The sequence below is a fragment of the Podarcis vaucheri genome (assembly GCF_965113315.1).
Source record: "Podarcis vaucheri genome assembly, chromosome: 13".
Lineage (NCBI taxonomy): Eukaryota > Metazoa > Chordata > Lepidosauria > Squamata > Lacertidae > Podarcis > Podarcis vaucheri.
Genome location: NC_138751.1, coordinates 33163714 through 33188644, shown reverse-complemented (window position 1 = coordinate 33188644; position 24931 = coordinate 33163714). Strand labels below are relative to the sequence as shown.

General features: G+C 46.2%; 1 protein-coding gene across 10 annotated transcripts in view; it reads right to left on the bottom strand.

Annotated features, from left to right (window-relative positions):
- SRCIN1 (SRC kinase signaling inhibitor 1) overlaps window positions 1-24931 on the bottom strand; it is a 263638-nt gene that overhangs the window by 8339 nt on the left and 230368 nt on the right. For 8 of the 10 annotated variants that reach the window (XM_082197166.1, XM_082197162.1, XM_082197165.1 and 5 more), the window contains 7 exons: window positions 24465-24774; window positions 21975-22233; window positions 21458-21612; window positions 20353-20505; window positions 16284-16391; window positions 12687-13931; window positions 4566-4706 (listed from right to left, as the gene is read on the bottom strand). In XM_082197166.1, coding sequence (XP_082053292.1) covers window positions 4566-4706; window positions 12687-13931; window positions 16284-16391; window positions 20353-20505; window positions 21458-21612; window positions 21975-22233; window positions 24465-24774 — 2371 coding nt within the window. The remainder of the gene's footprint in view (window positions 1-4565; window positions 4707-12686; window positions 13932-16283; window positions 16392-20352; window positions 20506-21457; window positions 21613-21974; window positions 22234-24464; window positions 24775-24931) is intronic. The other 2 variants (XM_082197171.1, XM_082197163.1) reach the window with 1 other exon arrangement.

Here is a 24931-nt window from a genome sequence, read left to right as displayed (position 1 = left end):
CACTGGCTGCCATTTTGATGCAAAGGGGATCCAGAAGAAGAATCGCAAAGTACTTCATACTTTGTCAGAGGAAGTTCCCAACAGCTCGCCCCTGCCATCTCAAACCCAACTTCAGCTCTAGTTGCACGAGGCATGCGTGGTCCTTCAGTGTCCTTGCATGCAGATGCAAAGCAAATGCGCAACCGGCTCATGAAAATATTATCGGGGAAGGCGTACCCTGAGAAATGTTCCATGGCTTACCACTTAAGCAAACAGCACCTCTGCTTTGTGGCAAAGGGGGTACAGACTGCGGTTAGTATCAGGATGCAGGGACTTGGGGGGAAGGGAGTTGTGCAGGAAGTAGGGTTTGCATTTTATTCATTTATTCAGTGACAGTCCCATTTTGCTCACAAAGCGTGCTTCAAAATAGACCGGAAAGCCACAGGGTGGGAAGACATGCTCACAGCCAGACATCCACTCCCCCCACACTTGTGGGGAGGAGGGGGTGGTCCTCTGTGTGTGCATATGTACCACAGAATGAGGAAAACCAAAGGGCCCTGCAGACAGGCAGACAGGACATGGGAAAGGGTTCATGGTCTTTGCCATTCGTCATACAGATCTGGCATGACAAAAATAAAAAAAAAATAAAAAAGCCAGGAGCAGCAGGGAATTCTGGGAGACGGGCTAGCATATCAGATGCGCTCGGGAAGTGAAAGGGGAGGGAAGAATAACGAGATTTGTGTGGAAGGGGGTCAAGTCAAGGCTTGAGAAACAAAGGGAAGGAGAGAGGAACAGGTAGAGATGTCGTTGTGGTTTAAGGGATGAAAAAGTGGCAGTTGTTACCTTGCTTTGTGGCCTCAGAAAGTTGGCCAGCCACTGGGCGCACTGTTATAGCGTCGACAAGAACACAGAAGTGTGTGAACCCAGCTGAACCGTACTGGCCTAACCATTAAGACCCCAACCAATGCAAATGCACACGGGGTATATCAGGGGGCAGGGGGTGGGGACAGGAAATGGTGAAAAGGGTTTCCACGGGGAACAAGGGACTGCCACTGCCCAATGCACACACCTGTATTTACTTATGCAAACTACAGATATAGTAAATGGCCAGTTACCTACAGTTGAGACACAGCAGAGCACAAGTTAAACATGTGCCGAGTCTGATAAAAACAACCTAGCCTCATGGCACTTTAGAGTAAGCAATTTATTGCAGCATAAGCTTTGGAAAACAAGAAGCATCTAGTGAACCAAAGCTCACATCACAAGCAATTGGCAAGGCTGCAGTCCTGTACCTGGTTACCTGGAAGAGCGTCTTTTTGATACCAATGAGACGTGCTTCTGAGTAGACATCAACAGGGCTGCCCTGCAAGGACTTTAAGGTACCATAAGACTCTGTTGTTGTTGCAAGACAGAGAGCTGTTTCACTGGAATGTGCCTCTGATAGATTTGAACATAAAGGTGCTTAACAGTGTGAAGGACTTTGAATAACAACAACAACAACAACAACAACAACAACAACAACATTAATACAAAGGAATTCTGATAATGACAGTTGCAAAGGCATAGATATCAAACAAGCGGTTTGATGCTCTACAAACAGTACAAGCAGTTAGATATAAAACAGTCTGTCTTTCAATGTTATTCCAACATTTTTTTTAAAAAAAATGATGCTTGTTGTAATAATCTTTTGAAAACCAGATTTTGAAGTCTGGTTGAAAAGTGGTGCATGCAGAAAAATGGGGGTTGGGAACCAACTTGCCCTTGTGCTTTACTTTTGAGTTTCTCTCTAGTGTGTTCACATTTCTAATGGTTTTAAAGGATTATAGCTTTTATAAACTTTTAAAAAAATTGTTTCTTGCTTCCCAAGTGTGTATGGAGGACAGTGGTGCCCCGCAAGACGAATGCCTCGCAAGACGGAAAACCCGCAAGACGAAAGGGTTTTCGGTTTTTGAGCTGGTTCGCAAGACGAATTTCCCTATGGGCTTGCTTTGCAAGACAAAAATGTCTTGCGAGTCTTGAGATTTTTTTCCCGCTTCCCCCCCCTTTTTCTAAGCCGCTAAGCCTTTAATAGCCGCTAATCCGCTAATAGCGCTAATCCGCTAATAGGGTTGCTTCGCAGGACGAAAAAACCGCTAGACGAAGAGACTCGCGGAACGGATTATTTTCGTCTTGCGAGGCACCACTGTATATTGTAAGCCTAGAATCACCACTGATCCTTTGTTGAAGAGGCTTTCCGATCTTTCAGACAAGTCTAAACTTAATTCTCTCCTCTTAGGCAAAGATCATAAGGCAACCTGGCTGGTAGCCAGATTCTGCGCCCAGATTTGTAGGCACAGATCATCCTCTAGAATAAAATAGCTTACTAGGGAAGTGCTGAAGTCAATTTTTAATGGTAGCCCAAATCTCAGCTATACGGGTGTACGTGTATATCTCAATTTTAACCCATGAGCTATTGCTGCAATCTGCTTCAATTGTATATTTTATCTTTATGAACACTGTTTTTATTGCGTTATGTTATGTGAGATGGTTTTTGACCATACTAAAAATTATCTAAGCCTAGAATCACAGACTTTAGAGTTCAAAGGAACCATGATGTTCATCTTTAGCCCAATGTGGGGCTCGAACCCACAGCCCTGAGATTAAAAGTCTCAGGCAACTTCTCCTGAAGATAGGTTTTTCCTAAGTGGTTGAACGTTTGTGAACGTTCCATGACACCATGGCAGGGAGCCAACTCCTAGGGGCTGAGGTCCCTTTGCCCCCCCAATAAAATATTTGAGGGGGCCAGCCCCTCACCAAAGTTGATGGGCATTGCCATTCAAATGGTGTGTGAGATATTGTTTTAATTATGCTCTACACTGATTTAGAATACTATGTAAAAAGTGGTATATAAATATTTTTAAATAAATTAATGGTTATTGTTATGTCTCCACCCCCCTTAACTTCTTTGTTCATTTGGTTCACATAACGATTGCAAAAGCATATGTGAGTTCTGGTCCAATTCATCCGTTTGGGCAAGCAGTTACTCTGAAAAAATCCCAATACTTCTGTCAATATATATCTTATTTTAAAAATCCAGCAGTAATTTATATAAACTATACTTATGTTTTAAAAATGAGCATACATTTGACAGCACGTGGTGTTTATTGGGAGGAATTTATTATTATTTGCCAAGATAGCATCTTAATGCCACACTGAAAAACCTAATTTCTCAAAGTAATTGTTGTGCTTCTTTTGCAACTGCTCAAGCATTCCGCTCCTTAATCAACTTCCAGCCAATAAATCTTCCACAGAGCTGTTGAGACCAACCTGACCCTTCTTGTAACCAACTGTGCCAGCTGGATTTTTTTTTAATAAGGATGTCAAGATGGGTAAATAAAGCCTAATGGCATTTGGCTTTGGCTTGCGAGTGGCTGGAGGGGGCCGCTTCCACTTTTCAAGAGGACTCCGTTAATAATATAGAGATGTGTCTTGTATCCTATCCTCTCAAGAATCCTGTATTCCTATCTGGAGCCTCTTATGAACTCCTACCATGAACGTGGAGGTACTGGACGTGAAAACAGCCCCATTCACTTCAATGGTGTGGGCAGCTTTGCAAGCGCATGAAGCTCTCCTTTCCCTCCCCACAGCTGAAGCCAACAAGGCACGTGAGCCCCACATAAACATTAGAACTTTTATGTCTGCATAGCAGGATGCTTTGGGTTTCCATTCAAACATGGTCAAGCGATCCGATATACTTTTCTTCTTCTTTCCCCTCTCTTGTCTTTTCTCTGCTAAACATGCAACACTTCTCTGTGTGTGCCATGGGCAGGAAAGGAGTTGGGGCATACACACATGGACATGTTGTGAAATGCTGGGTGTGTGTGTGTGAACATGGATTCAATCACATCTCACAACCGATACCACTGCCTTTCCTGGCAGGGAAGTGGGCCTCTGACAATTTGTTGGGTTGCGCCTTCACAAGTAGGCCTTTTCCTTCTTCTTTTCAAAACACTGCCATATTGATAGCACAGCACAGGAAATAAAAACTACTTGCCCACCCCAAACAAAGCAAAGCAGGTACTTAGCCTGACAAAGACATAACTGGGCAGGGGAATTCTTAACCAAATCAAGGGGGTGGGTTCCAGTTGGTGCTATCTGGAATTCAGGAGATTCTTGAGGAAGTAACAAAAACATGGAACTTTAGCGACAGAGGACTTAGGTTTAGGTTTGAGGGAGATGGGAGTCCTATCTGGACCTCACAACATACAATTTTTGCCGGGTTTGGCTCCAGCTTCTGACGTATGCCTGTGGAAAGTAGCTCCCCATCTCTCTCTACATTCACTGCCATGTCACAAGTAGGTGCATCTTCTGACAGAAATTCCCAGCCGTAATTTCTAAAATCGCTTCCAACGGGCATTAGGAATTTGTGTTCAAGTTTATGCAAATATACCTGCCCCTGACCCCGGATCAACAATCCAAAGCCAACTCACCACTCACCTCCACCACTCACCTCCACTCAAAGGCAAAAACAAAGGGATCCTAACTCAACCTGCCCCCACCCCAGTGCTCCCGTAACAGAGTGGTGTGGCTGCCTACAGATAGACTACCTGTTGTTGTCCCTGGATGCGCATGTACTCCATGCGTTGCTTTATGTGCTTGCTCTTGTCGGGGCTGCCTTGCTGGGTTTGCTTCAGCCGTGACGCAGGATTGACCATCTTCATGGCAGGGATCGAGACGCCACCGCCGCTCTGGAGGGAGAACAGAGGAAAGGATGACTTTGGAGAGATGCTAAGGAGCAAGGCTTAAGTTGGCAACAGGTTAAGGGCTTGCCACCAGCTCTGCTACTGCTGCCAAACGCATCGCCCTTCACTCCCATTGGCTGACCTGCCATGGTGTCATGGAATGTTCACAAACGTTCAACCACTTAGGAAAAACCTATCTTCAGGGGAATTTTGACACATAGTGCTGCTTCTATGGAGGAGATGAAAGGGCTGTTTACCTCTTGCCAGGGTTCTCTTGCTATCTAGCCTGCTCAATGTATATTGTACACATGTCTCCAAGCTCTGCTACAAACCACAAGAACTTTTGAAGGCAAGCAAAATATCCTCGCACCGAATATAAGGTAAAGGTAAAGGACCCCTGAATGGTTAAGTCCAGTCAAAGGCAACTATGGGGTCATGTAGCAAGCATGACTAAACTGCTACTGGCGTACAAAGGACCGTGATGAGTGCAAGAGCGCACGGAAATGCCATTTACCTTCCCACTGCAGCGGTACCTATTTACCTACTTGCACTGGCACGCTTTCAAACTGCTAGGTTGGCAGGAGCTGGGACAGAGCAATGGGAGCTCACCCCGTCGCGGGGATTCGAACTGCCCACCTTCAGATCAGCAAGCTCAAGAGGCCCAGTGGTTTAGACCACAGCGCCACCCATGTCCCAATATATATATCATAGCTACGGAGCTCCTTTCCCCTGACAGAAAAAGAATTATTTGTTGCTGCTATAGACCTACAAAATTACAGAACAACAGTCTTACACGATCACAATCAAAGCACAATAGAAATTGGGGGTTAATTACCCATTTGATCTTCTTGCCCCCCTTTTCTTTGCTAGCCAGGAAATTCATTAGAGGTTCAGGGAGCAGAAAGCACTGGATGAAGGGTTAGAGAAGGGTCTAAACCAGAGAGCTGAATAGCCAAAAGTAAAGGAAGAATGGGAAAGGGTTTTATTTTTAGCATACTGATTTCTCCACACATTTGGCCTGACCCAGCACATGCAATCCATATAGGGAACCTGGTCGCAACCCACAGACCAGCTGTGCTTAATAATAAAATCAGTTAACCACACCTCACCCCCACATTAGAGGCCTGAACCAACTAGTTGTAAATATATACCAAAAACCATTTAAGGGGCAATAGAGTCCATGACGAACAATTTAAAGCAATACCAAAGCAATACCAATATCAGACAAAGCTTTAGTAAAGGATTCCAATAAGAGGTGTCAGAACATTATTATACGGCCGTTCAAGTCTGGAAGGAAGTGGAATGGAACTTCCGGGGTGGCGCCATCGGCAATGGCGGACTCCCTCTGATCTGGAGGGACTAGCTCCACGCAAAACGGGTCTTTTCCGCTACGGAAAAAAAATAATGGAAGGAAGTGGAATGGCTTTACCTCATCGTCCCCCAAATCCTGAAATTAGCTAACTTGGAAGCTCAATGCCAACTCAAGATATGCTGCTTGAAGGAGAGCCCAGATGAGCCCTCTTCAGTTATGTACAACATTTTGAAAAGTCTTGCTGCACCATTCAGACACAGAGATGCAAGAGGGGATTGTTTTTAATTCCACCCAGCAAAAGTCGCAAGCAGCAGTGTTTCTGTTCCACTGCCTTTCATCTTCCATAGCAAACTATGCTATTCACCTCACTGTCGGCTGCGGTGATATTATGTAGCTTACATACTTTAATTGCATAAATTACGTTGCACCGTTATTCTACCCAATGCATTTCAATGCAAAATAAACACAATGTAAAGCAGGCAGGACAGGGATATGATTAATTACATTTGAAGACTGAAAGCAACAACAACAGCAAATACTGATCGTATTTGCCAAATTGATTTTCATTCTGGACAGGGGGTGAACAAGCGAACATTGACCATTTCCGCTCCTGTTTTGCTGGGATGCACTGACATCCCGAATGAGACATGGGTTCCTGGCTTCATCAGTACCACCACATGTCCTGGGAAGACAGGGCCAGCCCTGCATAATGGGTAATACAATACAAAGGGCACCCCCCAACTATTTTAGGATTTTGCAGAAGCTATTCAATCACATACCTGAGCTTTAGGCTTGCAGATTTAAAGTGGATTAAAGCACTCTGTTGCCCTAGCACAACTAATCCACTTAAAAAAAGAAAAAGAAAGCAGACTTTTTTGCAGGTTAGAAAGTGATGGAGAAACGCATTGAGAAGTGTGGGATGAATGAATGGTTAACAGGAAAATGTGTAAGCATCCCACTAAGTGAATCGGGATGAATGCAGGATGAACGCTGGTTGTTGTATAACCCAGTGTTTCCCAACCGCTGTTCCGCGGCACACTAGTGTGCCGTGAGATGTTGCCTGGTGTGCCGCGGGAAAAATTAAAAAATTTGAAAGATTTTTTTTTTAAAGTCAAATTTTTGATTGGGGCGCCGTCACTAGATGACCCCTGGGGTTCCCTCCCTCCCTCCCGCTCTGCGTCTCCCTCCTCCTCCTCCTCCGGGGAGGCCCTTCCTGGCTCTCGGCCAAGGCTTGGCGGCTGCCACTCACTCACTCGCTCGCCCACCCGTCCCTCCATCCCTGCACCCGGCCTCTCCCCCTCCGTCCCCGGCGCGGGGGCTGCCGGGATCCGTATTCCCCTCGCCCTTGGGCTCCGCGCCCGTGCAGGGTGCACGAACTACGTTTCCCAGTGTGGCCTGGCGGGCCGGGCGTTTTGTTTGAAGCGCTCTTCTCCCGGCCATGGAATGAGCGCAGCGGCGGCGGCCGGGTGGGCAGGGGCTCTTCTGCGCAGACCCCGCGCAGCCTGTCTGCGCCCCCGCGGAGATCGGGCGGCAGGATGGAGCCCGGGGATCCCCGCGGAGGCGGAGCGGTGGAGGCGGAGGCTGCCCCCCAGGTAGGGCTGCGTCGGGTTTTTTTTATTTTTGCAATGCTGCATCCGCGCCGAAGGGGACGCATCGGACCGCGGGGAGACCCCTTGGCGGGCGTGCAAGGCAATGCATGCGTGCAGGCGTTGCATGGAGTACAGTGCAATGCAATGGCAACGCGGCGCCCTGCATGCATGCATGCAACTTCCACCGGCGCTCCGGACTTGGCAGGTGAGGGGGGTCCCCAGTGGGCGGCAGAGAGAGCCGGGAGGGCGAAGGGGAGCTGGGGGGGAGCAGCGCTGCTCCCCGAGCCGAGCCCGGGGGGAAACTTCGGCGTCGTTGCGCCGGGTGTTGGAAGCGGAGGCTGGCGGGGGCCCCTCACCTGCAAAACCTGGTCGACTCTCATATATTTCGTGCATTGCATTCATCGCCCGCTTTCTCCTCCAAGGAGCTCCCGGGGGCGCGCGTGGTTCTCCCCGTGTTATCCTCGCAACAACAGCCCTGCGAGGTGGGTCAGGCGAGTGGCCCAAGGGAGCACCCAGGGATTGTCCTGGCCAGGTGGGGTGATTTGAACCCTGCTCTCTGCCCGGTCTTCGTCCTCATTTAGCCCCCACATGTGCATGACTGTGCATGACTGATGTTTCCCCCCCTCGTCTTGGCTATGGTGTGAGTCTGTGCTGTTAATTAATGGGGTTCTGCCTTCGGAGAAGATGAGCCAGCCCTCAAGGAGGTGATTATGTAATTTGCTAGCAATTCATGTTCCTCCCGGCGTGACGCTGCGCGCTGACGTCACGGGGCTGTAATGGTGGTGTGCCTCGAGATTTTTTTCATGAAACAAGTGTGCCTTTGCCCAAAAAAGGTTGGGAAACACTGGTATAACCACCCGACAAACAAAGCAGAAGTAATGCGCAATAAAGTCTGGCTGTAGGAGCCCTTCTATATGTCCTTTTTATTGTACATTCATGATGATTCGTGCTCATTATGGCATCAGGACAGTTATACGTGGTCCCACCTTCAAGACTGTTTGCACCTGGCAGCAAACTTTTGTACATCCAGTAGCGCAAAGCCCTGTTAACACATGCAAATTTTACATTTTCTGGATTTGGCCAACAGCTTCCGAAGCTACCTTGTAATCCTCCAGATGTTGCTGAATTACAACTCCCATCATTCCTGTCTGTTGGCCAGGCTGATTGGAGCTATAATAATAATAATAATAATAATAATAATAATAATAATAATAATAATTTATTATTTATACCCCGCCCATCTGGCTGGGCCTCCCCAGCCACTCTGGGCGGCTTCCAACAAAACACTAAAATATAATAACCTATTAAACATTAAAAGCTTCCCTAAACAGGGCTGCCTTTAGATGTCTTCTAAAAGTTTGGTAGTTATTTTTCTCTTTGACATCTGGTGGGAGGGTGTTTCACAGGGCGGGTGCAACTACCGAGAAGGCCCTCTGCCTGGTTCCCTGTAACTTGGCTTCTTGCAGCGAGGGAACCGCCAGAAGGCCCTTGGCGCTGGACCACAGTGTCCGGATAGAACGATGGAGGTGGAGACGCTCCTTCAGGTATACTATTCAGCAATTCAGAAATATCTGGGGGGTGCGGGCTGACCATCCCTGTTCTAAAGGCAATGATTTGAAAGTATTCTGGGCACGATATAGTCAAATTTAAGCTTTTTAAAGTCACTAATACTGGAAGGAGAGACCTAAGCATCATGCAGGCTGTCTCTCCCGTTGCATTAACTGGATTAGAAGCGGTTAACTTCAGCTGGCTTGTGCTCTTGATTTGTGATTATTAGTCCCAAGGCTCTTGGTTATCTTGAATTTTAATTGTTCACAAGTACCAATCGATCTTCATTATTACAATCATGGACCTGCCACTAAATTACAATCAAAGAAACGCAAAATTACAGTTTCCAGGCCAGTGAAAGACTGGAATTAACAACATGGCAAAGGGCTAGGATATGTGAGTGCATTGATGCACATTCGTACTTAACTGTCAGGGAACTGCCATCAGTGCCGGAGGGAGACAGCAAGATCCAGAGGGATTCCAGAGAGCGTCCCGGGATTGGGAGAGGCAGCCCATCTTCTGGGGAAGAGAATCAGCGTAGCACCAGTGGAGAAGGTGGGCAGATGGGGGAAGCGGCGAGGCGGTCCCATGACTCCTTGCCGGGGACCAGCGGGGAGAGTAGGGGTCCTCCGCTGCCTACACCCTCCTTGCGCAGAAGGCTTTCGTGCAGAGAGAGAGTAGGAGGAGACTAGGTGTCAAAGAGCTTCTTTGCTGGAAGAAGTTTAAGAAACGCCCACTGACGGATTCTGCCAGCGATTGAGACAGCCACGGGCGAGTGGCTGTCCGGAGGGAAAAGGTTCACTCAGGCAACCCAGCCAGGTGTTTGCACTGGCTTACGCACGAGCAACCCCTAGAACCATTACATTAACACTAGAGTGAATTGTTGAAGGCTATTTGGTTACTAAGGCACTTTAATCATCCGGTTCCTAGTAGTACATGCTGATGCACAGAATCTTGCCGCTTTGATGGTGATCTCCATGATTCTTAATCCAACCCCTAATTAGATTTCAAACAAATACATTCTGCTGAAAGCAGAGGATGTTCTATGCAAGCCTACTTCTTTTTTGTTATATTGAGAGATATATTCCGATGTCTTATACTTGTCCTCTTTGCGTCTGTTCTTCACTCCCTCTTGCTGTGAACATCATCTCATCAGGTCCTTGCTGCCATCATCTCTTTACCAATATTTGTCTGCTTCTTCCCTCTTGCATTCATATGCTTCTTCTCATATTGTTCCCCTCTGCTTTTCTTCTTCCGAACTGTCTTTAATTCCTTGTTCTCTCTTCTTTTTCCTTGTTTCACCACTCAAGCCACTTATCTCTGTCTCTGGCATTTAGGTCACCTTTTCCTTTTTCTTCCTCTTACTGCTGGAATTCTTCACCTCTTTAATAACATACATCGTGTTGCTAGGCTTTCATGAGACCTTTCCCTCCTGAATTTTGGTAATTGTCTTTACATCTGTCAATTGGTTAAAGGGCCCATCTACATTACATGGCACTTGTCAAAGTATCTATATTTTTCTCGATGAATGTCTTTTCCCTCCCCCTATTCCTTCTGTAACTTGTGTTAACAAATGGTGAATAATTGGCCGAGTATTTTCTTTTTAAGAATGTACATTACCTGGCACAACAATAGACTATTATGATTATTTAGCCAGCTCAATCCCGAAGATCCTGAGCAGACTTTTTGTACAATCAAATATTTCCTCTCTTTTTTCAATTATCATTTATTGGCCTTCTGCTACTCTAGTCCCCATGCCTGGATGAATATCTTCTTCCTCTGATCATCTAGTCATACCCCTAGTGTCCTACAAACTCCTTCTCAAGACTTGCGCCTTTTCCAGATTTTTCCCCCCTGGATCCCACTTTGCCTGCACCTCCAGTGTTGCCAGACTTTGCTCTGCTAATCATGGTTTCTTGCTTATTAAAGTACACAGCCTCTCTCCTCTGCCACTCTGTGCATCATGGCCCTTCACACAGCTCAACCCCCCCTTTTTTTCATCACAAGGGGAATGGGACTGCAAACATCTTATGACCAAACTTTCCCGCTCTAAACAGTTCGGATGTTCATGAGCAGTCCATGATGTCACAGCATGTCAACTAATAGCTGAAGAGAGGACAGTCACAAGGCCTATCAGCTGCCTAGCCGTTTTGAATACATTATTGCTGCTGTATAAAATCCTAAATAATTTGGGACTGGGATATCTAGCAGATTGTCATCCCATTATATCCCTGGTTGATCTTCTAAGGAAGCCTTGCTGATCATACCAGAACTGCCAAAATGTCATCTTATGCAGATTTTGCTTCTTTTTAAGTTTGATATGGGCATCTTTTACTCATTGCCTGGGCAACATCCTTCTCCTGGGAAAAATTGAGGCTAGCAGAGACTGAGGTTAAACTCTGGCTGCCAAGCATCTCCTGCGAGTTCTGCTTTTGAAACTGCTGCTAAGAGTTTTGGGAGGCGCTCGCCAAATTAACAACCTCGGTTCTCATTTGCCCATTATGGCAGTAGGAAAGAAACTTAACAAGGGTGTGAATTGCTCCAGGGCCTCATGGTTAAACGTAAGTCACCAAAAAGAATCTAACCAGAGGCCCCATTTGTACTGTACCTTTAAAGCAGTATCATGCCACTTTCAAGAGCGACCACTCCCCCCAAAAGCATGCTGGGTACTGCAGTTTGTGAAAGGAGAGAGAGAGCCAGTGTGGCATAATGGTTAGAGTGTTGGACCTGGGAGCACACGGTTCGAATCCCAACTCAGCCATGAAGCTCACTGGGTGACCTTGGCCAAGTCACCACTTCTTAGTCTAACCAACCTCACAGGCTTGTTCTGAAGATGAAATGGGAAGGAGGAGAACTATGTACACCACCTTGAGATCCTTGGAAGATAAAGGTGGTATATAAGTGTAATGAATGAATGAATGAATGAATGAATAAAAAATAGTGCTCAGAGTTGTTAGGAGACCCTTATTCCCCTCACAGAGCTATGATTTCCTGAGTTCCATGGGAAGAGAGGTTGATTGTTGAACCACTGCGGGAAACCCCTTTACAAAAAAAAGTCACTTCCCCCCCCCCCAGGTTTCTTGGCTGGGAGGCAGCAATGACAATTCAACAACCAGGCTTTGCGCGGCTAGTTTGCATTTGTGGTTCACGTGGCTCAAAGACAAATGCAAAGAGGGTGCTGCACTTTCGTTCCTGTTAAGAGACAGCCTTCCCTACATTTCAGAGACAGATTCGGTGCCAGTGGTGAGGAAGAAGAGTAAACTAGCATGAACAGAATGAAGAAAGTAACAGTGAATAATCAGACTAAGACATGCCATTACCATAGCCAGAAAGAAAGAGTAGCTCAAACAAGTGGCAGGCATCTCATTTGGATTCCTAGAGAGACTGGACTTGAAATTCCACTTAAATCTAAAATTTTGCAGAGACCTAAGATGGTTCACACCAGGTCGAATCTTGAGAGGACAGACAGGAGAGAAGACTTTCAGGGAGAAATTTAGAGGTACAGCAGAACAAGAGGAATGTTTAAAACAAATGAACCTGTGGGTCGTCGTTCAACAGGAACCGAGGTTTGGGCAGCAGAGGAGGCTTAGCGCTGGTTGGAGAAGTCTTGGGTGTGCTGTTGCTTGCTTCATACTGTTTTAAATCATGGCAGTCAGGCTGCACAACGACTGAACCAGCATGGCTACATTCGGGCACATGCGTGCCCACCTTCCATTCTCCATTTTTGCCATTTTCTGAGCCCAGAGGCCCAATGTGATTTTGAGCAAATATAAGCTCAGTAGATGCCTGGCAGCTAATTTCACTGATAGTCATTTCGAGTTCTCTGATGGTCTCTTCCAGGTTGTCCAGCCTTTGGTAAGTGTCTTTGCAAATCTCTTGGCTTCTTACAGTCATGTCATCAAGAGAAGTGCTTTCCTTTTGCTTGTCTTCTAAACCTGTGTCTATCTCGTCCTTGCCTGTGCTGGCACCAACAGGAGCCAGGGATGCTGCGTCAAACCCAATGACTTCTTTATTCCCAGGGGATTCTGGATGCTGCAAGGGAAAATACATTTCTGAAGCTTCTGTCAGATGACCTCTCTGCATTGGTACAATAGCAGAATCAGGGCCTTTCAGAACTAATGGAACATCTTCTGTGTTCTGATCGGCTTCTTCGTTTTTTGATTCTGCAGTGTTGCTTCTCTTATCCAACCCTATGAACACGTCACCTCCTTCTGTTGGTGAAGAAAATGTCTTATAGTCAAGTGTGACAACAGGTGCTTCATTTTCTTTTGAATGAGCCCCAATCCCTTGGACGGTTGTCTGTAGACTACTTGCTGGCTTGCCCCAAACTTTCACAAATATAGCATCTTCTCCTCCAAGTTGAACAATTTCATCTTCCGGTGAAGTTTTTGTTTTTTCAAATGCTACCAAGCCTTCTTCTCCCCCATGATCAGTGTCACAAATAAGACCAGTTCCAGGCAGATATCTACGAGATTTCACTTTAGCTGGCAGAGAATGAGTGCATGTTGAGGCCTTATTGGACAGGCCTCCTTTCAGCTTCTTTTCATCCTTTTTCAACTTTCCCAACAAGACCTCTGGGCTCTCCCTCGTTTCCACCATAGTCCGTCCAATGACTCCTGTCTGTCCTCTGATGCATTGGTGATCACGAGTCCGAGGGTTGAATATCCCCTTATCAGCTTCTGGCTGAGATTCAGGAAATGTCAAGCTGGACACCCACTCAGAAATGGCAATATGAGGGAGGTGGGAATTGTAACCAGATGGAGGTTTTGAGAGTCCTGACTCCTAAGGGGAAATTCAGACAAGAATTATTGAGGCGGGAGAGTTTGCTGGATGAAAAAAAGCTAACAACTGTCTTCTCGGCTCAATATTCGAATGAGTTCTTAATAGTGGGCCTGGATCAACCTGTTTGGCCATCTGGGCTACTCTCTTGTTTTGCAGTGCAATTCCCATCACCCCTGAACACTAGACATGCTGGCAAAGGCTGATGGGAGTTGCAGTCCAAGACATCTGGAGGGCAGCACGTTGGAGAAAACTGGTCCACCACGAGAACTAGTCTGAACATCACAGACGTTTCAGGCACCAATGTGGAAGTATTTCCTCCACAAGATCTGTTGAAGTTGGACCCAAATGAAGAATATTTGGCAAAACACCATTCCAATTTGATATCTGTGGATAGTTATCCACAGCTTGCCTTAGTGATAAGGCCAATCTTGATGTCTACCAAACAAGAAAACCCTGTCAGTCATCTCAAGGTATAGTTTATAGGCAAAGCCAAATGGCTAATTTACAATGCAACATCATTCCAGGTTAACTGTGATTGCTTCTCCCAAATATGCCTGGAAACTGTAGTTTATAGATGATAGAGATAGATAGATAGATAGATAGATAGATAGATAGATAGATAGATAGATGATAGACAGAAATATCTGTTGCGGATCTCTATTTTCTCTTGCAAAAATATGATTCCTAGGAAGCTGGTAGTGCAATGTAGTATAAGGTTACCAGATGTCCCTGTTTCCCGGGGACAGTCCCTGGATTTGCAAATCAGTCCCCTGACAAAATCCATCTCTTTAGTAGGAAGTTGAAAAATGTCCCCAGATTCATTGGAAAAAAAATCTGGTAACCTTAAGTAGTAGGTGTGTCTACAGAAATGAAATAAAGTAAGAAGCGATGAAGAAGCCAAGTATCCTAACCCCTTGCACATAAAGCAAATCCAACTCCCCACAAGCACTTTTGCCCACAGAATCCAACCCACAGCTTACCACAAGCAGAGAGCAGGCACACACCCCAGGAAAGTTATCTGTAGAGCAGAGGGCTCAAGCACAACAGTCACGCTACAAACAGTGAGGGGAAAGATAAATAAAAATCTCCTAGGACAACAGCCAATGTGAACTGCAGATACATGTCCTCCCCCATGGGATCCCAGAGCATGAGCCACACCCATCTGTCAGTCCATGTCAAAGTCATTTTATCGGCTGCCACTTCAGCTCACCTAACATTTGGTCTCTACTTATTGCAGCTCCTGAAGGTGCCTGAGGTGGTGGGGAGGGAAGCACAAGGTCCTTTGCTAGAGGAGGGTGTGGCATAAGAAGAGCCAATAGCCCATCTAGTCCAGCTTCCTGTTCACACAGGGGCCAACCAGATGCCTGTGGGAAACCCAAAAGCAGGATTCATGCGCAACAGCACTCTCCCCTCCCTCCTGTGGTTTCCAGAGACAGGCGTTCAGAGGCATCGCTGCCTCCGGTTTCCTACCCCCCCTCCCGGAGCACCACTGAGACAGGTTGAGAGAAATCAGCAAATTCTCAACGGTATCCCATTCTACACCAGCGGTTCTCAACCTGTGCATCCCCAAATGTTGTTGGACTACAACTCCCATCATCCCTGAGCTCTGGCCTCGCTAGCTAGGGGTGATGGGAGTTGTAGTTCAACAACATCTGGGGACCACAGGTTGAGAAAGGCTGCTCTACACTGAACCAAATCTCCAGAACTCTTCCAGATATTGCATACTAACAGCAATAAAAAACTTTTCCGATTTCGTAGGATGTGACTCAAGCCCCAGATAACACCAGAACAGAATCACTTTAGTTGGGGGAGATAAGAATGTGGCATTCTCCGCCCCCCCTCATCCCCCCAGACCCATGCACTTGGAAACGAGCAGTGAGAACAAGCACCCAGGCTCCGCCCAAAAGGCGTGGCATGCATTGCAATCAGGAAATCCCTTTGTCTAGAAGTGCAGGCGGAATAATAGCGCAAGCAGAACAAGTGAGTTACCCCCAACTAAACAGTGATCAGCACTCCCGATTCCGCCCCAGTCCAAACTTGCTCAGCATTCTTTGGGGGGGAGGCCCAGGAAATCATACACCTGTCCCTTCGAAAGAGTCACACAGGGTTAGTGCTGGTTGGATCCCGTGTTGTGTCAGGACAATGCACACTACTTGTGTCAGGTGGGTGACGTGGGGAAGAGCCGTTAGTTGGTTAATGTACGGAGAGGTAGAGAGAGAAAGAGAAAGAAGAGTTAACAAGGGGCTGCAGAAAAGGAAGAGGAATCCTGTTAAAGGTGCTATGGCAGGTAGCCAGTCAGAGGGAAGGAAGAGAAGAAGGGAGTTGTGATCCGTCCAAGCACGGCTGTGTTACCTTCCATCCTTCGGCTGCTATGGTGGCCCCATTGGGCCACATGTCTGCGGCAGGGGCGAGCTGGTCGCAATGGAACTTAGGAATAAATGAAGAGCTTCTCTGAAATACCTGAGGAAGTCAGAACACGGAAGGTGGTTGTTTTGGGTTTGGTTTTTTTGAGGGGCTGTATACAGACAGAAAACAAAATAAGTGTGGGTTGCTAATTCCGGCTCAAGGAGGATAACCACGAGCTTATGGGGTGGCGTGGAACTGACAACCAGGAAACTGACCACAGGGCTTGGCCCTACCCTCGGTTTCAGAAAGGATCTGCAGGCAGATAGTTTGTTAAAAACTGAAATCACAAGATGTACCGTTCTGAGAACACCCACTTTCAGCTGTGTAACACACAGTATACTGTGCTACAGAATGACAATGACACACAGAAATAGGAATACAGTACACCCCTTTTATGCCCTCAATGTTGCTGGACAGGAAACCTTGAAATTCAATAGTAGGAGAAAACTACACTGGTTTGTTTGTTTTTAAAATACCAACCATAAACCTTTCTTGATTTTAAACCCACATTCACCCAATTGGCCCAATTGTACTGACTAGTGATAAAAAAGACATTGCAGTGATGTTTCGGGGTGTGTGGAGACAAAGGAAGAAAGTTGATCTAGGGGTCCTTCTTGGCACCCACAAATCTACTGCCATTTTTGCTTCCAGATCTGCAGTAATTCTAAATTCTAACAAGCGTTGCTAAGGTGAAGGAGAATTGCATTTCTATTATCACACCAAGCTCCATCACTTGCTGCTACATATTACACTTAGCTCTGCTTTAAAAAAATCAAAATGAAAGTGTATAAGAGTTTCAGTCCCAAGTCTGTAAGTCTCCCTTTGGAGGTCTTGGCTGTTACCATAACGATGGTTCAGAGAATATGTTAAAATCATAATACTGTACTCAGAATTGAGTTGGATAGTGTAGTTCTCAGCATGCCCACCAGGAGGCAACATTTCCCCATAAACTGCTTCTAAACTCAGGGACCATTCCAAGATGATTACTATACTAACTACATTGCCAGCATTTTACAGTAGTAACAAACAACCTGGTGAATTTCTGATATCTGCAGGTTCTGGATTAATTTTCATTTCCTTTGCAGTCCAAGTGACATTTTTTAGCAGCTGAAAAATTCATTTGAGAAAAGCTGGGTCTGGCTAACCCATGGCTAACTGAATGCTTACATTCTTAACAGTTCCGTAACACCCTTTCTCTAAAAATGCAAATCCACTGGAAGAGGAGAACTTAGAGTGGAGATGTGTTAAATGAGGGTTCTGTCATCTGAATGTATCCACATGGTTCAAAGAGCAACCATATAGAACAGCATTTCCCAAACTTGGGTCTCCAGCTGTTTTTGGACTACAGTTCCCATCATCCCTGACCACTGGTCCTGCTAGCTAGGGATGATGGGAGTTGTAGTCCAAAAACAGCTGGAGACCCAAGTTTGGAACAATCTGATATAACACTGCAATAACTTTTGACAGGACCACAATATATATTTTTAATACCGGTTTGGGAAAGTAAGTTAATCAATGGGAAATCTGAATTTCTGGGGATACACATTCAGATGACATAACCAAAGCAGCAAATGGGGGGGGGGGGAGACACCATACTCTTAAATGGAAAAATAAGGGAATTAGATGCATTTGGGAATGTCACTATCCAAAGCCGTAGCTACACTGAGAAAAAAAACCCCAGCTGTATCACTGGGGAAACAAGACACAGGAGCGTTAAAAATATGAGCATCAGAAAAACCTACGTGTGGATGGATAGCATTGCTATGATAAAAATGAAACATCACAGACACTGCTGTGCCGTTTCCTTAACTGTCCCTCCAATAATTTCATAAGGGATAGAGAAGAACTTAATCCAATTCAATGTCCTGTTTGAACAAATTTACCTGGTTCCAAGAACAAAATGTGGCTGTTCTTCCTGTAACCAAAAACTACAATACAGCTGTGTACCTAGCTCTGACATTTTCAGCTGATGCCCAGGTAACACTGGGAAACACTGAACAATGTAAAATAAATACTCTGCCAGCAGCACGGATCTGAGAAAATTAAACCAAATCAGTCCGAAATGTAATGGAATATATAAAGCCCTAATTAGAACTTGGGATAAATACAGAGAATAATTGACACTATTGACACCGCTTTTATATTGCAAACATTTTCCAAATGGCAAGGGGATTAGGTATCTGAGAACAATGTGGGTTTTTTTCAATTTTCTGTGGAGTGTGGGGCTGGGTGGGAGGGAGGGAGGTAGATGTCATTTATAAAGCCATGAAATGTAAAATGTGGAATCACTTCCTGACCCCCCCCCCCTTATCAGCTTCTGCTTGAGATTCAAATTATTACAAATTAGGAGTCAAATTCAGGCAATACAATGAGAGCTAAGTGACATGAAATCTGACAAAATTTGAACAGCTGCTAATACGTCACATTACTTGCAAAAAGTCTTCTCTGTGGAATTATGTTGGAGACTGAGCCAGAAGATTACAAAGATAAAGACAAATGGGAGAGGGATTTACAGGTGTCAATTTCAAACTCTCTTCGGATTTATATCTGTAGAGAAGGGCCATGTTAACTGTGTATAATTAACCTATATAGATAACTTTTTAAATAAATGGTTGTAATGGCAACATATTTCATCCAGTAAAAAGAAAATACATGGAAATACATCTTGTGCTTTTGGGAGGCATTGTTAAGTCAGTGCAGATTTCATGTATATATGGCCATCCCATAAGAAAGCGAGTTTTATATACTGGAGGAATGTTATTAGAAAGATCAAATACATTGACAGGTTACCCCCTCAAAACACACACAAAAAACACCCTCCCCCACTAAACCCCTTAGTAATTATCCTGAGTATTTTGAAACCTTACATCTCAAAAATATGCAGTTCTGCTGTGGGCACAAATTATTTTAATAACGTATTGGGAAAAAGAATGACGTCGCCCGCAACACAGGAATGGATACAGAGTGCAGCAAACAGTGTTAATTCACAAGCTGACCTTTTACAGACAAGACATTGATGGGAAGGGATGAATCAGATGAGACAATCAGATGAGACAATCACAGTCAATAGGGACTGTTCGTTCCATAGCAGCCTCATAATGGAGCTAATGAAAATGCCTGACAATAAGTGTTGTCAATAGTGCAATACTTTCATTAATGAGACTTAGTTTTGAACAGGACTGGAGGGAGTTTGCGGCCTTCCAGCCACCACCTTCACCATGCTGAGTGGAGCTGATGGGAGTTGAATCTAACAACATCTGAAGGGCCGCAGATTCCCCCATCCTTGGGGATAGTGTACAACAAGCAGTTAGTCCCTAGTTGTTCAACTCTTATTGGAGGTTGAGCATCTGAGGATCTCCAGAGAATGGACTCCAGTTCTCATCAGCCTCAGCCAGCATGATCAACAGTCAGGGATGATAGGAGGTTCCTCACTCTTAGTAACAGCAACCAGATGTTTTCTGAGTAGATGTTAGCGTGTCCCAGATTTTAAATGTTTTTTTTGGGGTCCAACATTTGGTTAATGCAGGATTGCAGACTGAGTGTAATGTCTAGAAGCACAAGTCATGCTTAGGCATGCAAACATTTGCTGACATTCAGCCAGAACATGACCTACAAAGTGAATCTCCACTTAAGGAGATCCTGCTCTGGAGGGTTTCTCATTGAATTTCTCATAATTCTAGAAGCTACAGGCATAGGCAAACTCTGGCCCTGCAGATGTTTGGGACTACAATTCCCATCATCCCTAGCTAACAGGACCAGTGGTCAGGGATGATGTAGTCCCAAACATCTGGAGGGCAGGAGTTTGCCTATGTCTGATCTACTCCCTACAAAAAATTAGGAAGTCCACCTCTTGGCTTCACAGGCCACTAGAGCAGGGCTTTATCAGTCTGGCCACAGTGCAGCCACTGAGTCACTTCAACAACATGGATGGAAACGGCCACACTGGGGCCAAAACTGCTTCTGCAGTTCTACGGACCATTTGCAAGTGGCTCCTTCTTACATATGCCCTGCCTACCTCGAGCTCTGCAATGATCCGGTCTTCCTCATCATCATCTTTGATGGCAGAGGCAATGATGGGGGGCGTAGAGGCAGGCCTAGCGACCTCTGACACAGTCCTCCTCAGCTTCACCTGCGGCTTCTGGGTCTCCAGCTCTTCTGATTCGGCTTTCTGGAAGAACAAGCAAAGGGAGAGGTGATGAATGGGAAAGAGGAAGGGGGAAAGGGCACGGGACAAATCTAGTTCACTGGGAGTGCTCCCTGTTTTATGGGAGGGATTAATGTTCATACTAGAAATTTAGGTTTGCACAATTGAAGTGGATGAAAGTGCTATTTCAGCCTAAAATAGCATCTTTTTTTTTTTTAAAGAGGCTTTTTGCAGTTCAGAAACAGATGGAGAAATATATTGAGAAGTGTTCAGTGAATGTATGACTAATGGGAAAATGTGCAAGTAAATCGGGATGAATACAGAATGAATGCTCACTGTCGTATAACCACCCTGCAAACAAATCAGAACTAATGCTCAATAAAGACTGGATGTACGGGCCCCTCAAGATGTCCTTTTTATTGCACATTCATGATGATTTGTGCTCACAATAACATCAGGATAGTTATATACAATCCACTTTGAAAACTAATGAACGGACTTTCAGTTGTTTGGAAAGTGATGAGGAAATGCATTTAAAACTGTATGATGAAGGAATGATTAATAGAAAAAGACTTGTAAGACCCTGATTTTGGGAAAGATGGAGGGCACAAGGAGAAGGGGACGACAGAGGACAAGATGGTTGGACAGTGTTTTCGAAGCTACAAACATGAGTTTGACCAAACTGCAGGAGGCAGTGGAAGACAGGAGTGCCTGGCATGCTCTGGTCCATGGGGTCACGAAGAGTCAGACACGACTAAACGACTAAACAACAATAACAAAACATCCAAATCAGGATGGATGAAGGTTGAATGCTTGTTGTCATAAAACAGCCCCATAAACAAGTCAGGATGAAGACTGGACATAAGTCTAACTTTTGTGTAAACTTTGTGCAAGCAAAGCAGAATTAATGCTGAATGAACAGGTCGTCTGGAGGAGCCCCTGGATATCTCTGGCCTGTCATATAAGGGATTCATACCTTCATGAAACTGGATTCCTTTTTGCTGGTGACGATCACCTCTCCTGTACGGGTGGTCGTGAGACCATGGGAGGATGGGAAACTCCGCCGAGGTGGGGGTGGGGGAGGAGACTTGGAGGGCTTCTCAGTCCGATATCTGGGCACCGTCAACTCATCTAGGGAGGTTGACAAAGTTAGCGTTAGGAGCCATGCATTTAATTCACAGCTTTCTCCAGCACACACAATGCTGCACATTGTCTCTCTGCCCGGGTGGATCCGCACATTGGAAGCTGCGTGCAGTTGTCTGGAGGCAGCAATAAAGGACAAGGTCTCAGAGACTTGAGGAACATACATAAACCTCACCCACAAAGGATTAGAGACTGGGGTGACATCCACAACATACGCTGAAATCAGGTTTATATCACTGTTATCTCCCAAAGGATCTTGGAAACTGTAGCTGACCCCCTCATTGCCTTGACTGCTCCTCATCGCAGAGCACTGCACTGTCTGTCTCCCCACTGCTCTGCACCTGCCTTACCTGATCCACGGCGGCCGCTGGGGTCCATTTTGGTTGTGGCCTTCTGTGCATGTTGGGGTTTGGAGGGCTTGTGCTCTGGGGTGGAGGCGGCGCTCCCACTGCCACCGCTGCTGGAGGTCTGCTTGTGCTTGGCCGCAAACTCCAAGTCAGGGATGGCTTTCATAAGCTCAGCTTGGGTCTCTTCCAGGAGGCGGTTAATATCCTTAGCGCTGTACTGGGTCAAGGCTGCTCGCTTTTCCTCCCAGTCTCGCTCGGCAGCCTGTAAAGCAGGGCTGGGGTAACTGATGCACTCATTACTCTAGAGCAGGGTGGCAGACTAGACCATGGGTAGGCAAACTAAGGCCGGGGGGCCGGATCCGGCCCAATCGCCTTCTAAATCCGGCCTGCGGACGGTCCGGGAATCGGCGTGTTTTTACATGAGTGGAATGTGTCCTTTTATTTAAAATGCATCTCTGGGTTATTTGTGGGACATAGGACTTCGTTCATTTCCCCCCCTAAAATATAGTCCAGCCCACCACATGATCTGAGGGACAGTGGACAGGCCCCCTGCTGAAAAAGTTTGCTGGCCCTTGGACTAGACTCTACATAGCAGCTGAGCATTTGATTTCCCAAGTGGGAAGTGCTTAGGCTTGAGCCTTGAACCTTGAGGATAGAAAAACAGGGAGACTACCACTGAGTGAGGAGCGCTGCACCTTTTAGAGAGTCAGAAAGGGGTGGAAAATCCGCCTTCCCCTCTCCTTGCTGTTCAGTGGGTAAGAAGAGGAAGGCTGGACCCAGGCCAAGCTATGGTGCAATCCCTGTCTGCGGAGGTGGTTCTGTTCCCCTGAGCTTGTGGCAGTGAAGTTTCTAACTGATTGACTGAGCTGGCATGGAATGTTCACAGACACTGCACTATGGCAAGTGAAGTCAGTGAGAAACCCTTCCAGCTTCTCAGTGAACAATGCTGCCAGAACAGCCTGCAGTCCAGAAGGGGAAATGGTTTAAGCTTGGCTGTGATTAAAGTCTCACATGGGTCCTAGGGACAGGGGTAGTTTTGTGAGGCAGGCTGTGGGCTGGGAAGATGTCTCAGGAGGTAAAGGAGTTATGGGCCAAACATGTATTAGAAAAAACACATGGGCATAGGTGGAGAGGAAGGAGTGTTGAGGAGACTGGGACTCAGGAAAGGAGAGGATAGTGCATGGGTAGGCAAACTAAGGCCCGGGGGCCAGATCCGGCCCAATCACCTTCTAAATCTAGCCCGCGGATGGTCTGGAACTCAGCGTGTTTTTACATGAATGGAATGTGTCCTTTTATTTAAAATGCATTTCTGGATTATTTGTGGGGCATAGGAATCCGTTCATTCCTCCCACAAAAAAAATATAGTCCGGCCCCCCACAACGTCTGAGGGACAGTGGACCGGCCCCCTGCTGAAAAAGTTTTGCTGATCCCTGGGATAGTGAGAATGGAAGAGGGAAGGGAGATTTGGCTGGTGTGAAACAAAATGACCAGTAGGGCTGGAGCAGGGATGAGAAACCTGCTACCCTCCAGATGATCTTCGACTCCAGCTTCCATCGGCCTCTGCGGGGATGATGGGAGTTGTAGTCCAACAACATTTGGAGGGACATGGATTCTCCATTCCTCAGTTGGGGGTCTAGCCCTGAAAGATCTTCTATACCTTTAAGAGTTACACAGAAAGGAAATTCTATCTGTTGTGGCCGCTACGATCACTGGAGCATTGTGTTTGTGTAACATAACATTATTTTAACTTTGTGAAAGCAGTTACAGGTTTTCTTTAAATTGCATACATAAATCACTAGGAAGGTAATTCCATCAAATGAGGGGCCACCACTGAGAAGACCCTGTTTCTCCAATTCACAAGAGGAGGATCACAAAGGGAGGGAAGAGAGGTTAAGTGATCGCTGTCAACATTGGTGGTAGACTGCACTTGCTTGGATCAGAGAGACAGCAAATACCACGGGGCAAAGTTTTCCATCTCAGGCACCAAAATGTTGTAGTATGGCTCTGGATCTTGCCTGAGGAGTAGCTGTTTCCAAAGGCTTTGCATACAAATTCCCTCTCCTGGAGTACTTCCAGACTGTCACATTTTAGCGCTCACCTCTCGCTCCCATTCCATTCCATTATTTTGTTTGTTTTTGTCAACAGCACAGTTAGGGTACACCGGGTCCACATTGCCTTATCCATTTCACCTGCTCTCCTCCCCTGGAACGTTCTGGTATGTTTCAATGTTATTACACCCACAATGGGTTTTGCCCCACCATTATGAGTCCTTACCAGGTTTGCCCCTCCCATTGTCCCACTAACTCCCAGATGCGGTGCCCCCTTTTAATCACCCCCTCCTGCCCTGAGCAGAAGTGTGCAATATGGAAATGCTGCGTTTCTGTGACCTGGGAAGAACAACCGTGTGTTTGATGGGAATCCAGTGTGTGAGCTGCATCCTATTCCTTAAGGACCTTGTTTCTCTTCCACTTTATCATCATAAACTGCTCTCACCTCCATAGACACTGATCTGTCCACGCTCCTCTTGCTGGGGGTCTCGGAGCCTGTCTGGGTCTTGGCAGCAACCATCTCTGAACCCCGGGATGGGTTGCTACCCTTGGACAAGTGGCTCTGCATTTGGCTCTGCCCATAGCTGCTCGTGCCCAGGCTGTCCGTGGAAGCAGTCAGGTCGTGGAGGTTCATCGGGGGGCTGGTGGGTACCTCGAAATCCAAGCCCCTGCTGAAGTCACTTTCTGGCTCCACTTTCTTTGGAGACTGGCTAAGGAGGTTACTGGACGAGTCCCAGACCCCTTCGTCAACTTGCCTGCCGAGAAAAAGGTCAAAGGTCAGAGTGTGTGGGCAACAGACTCAAAAATGGCTGCCACCTGCAAATAGCAGCAAACGCTGCTGTGTCTGTTTGCCTACAAGGGCCATTCTCTGAAACTGCACGTTAGGGGTGCATGAACAGCAGCACTGATAAA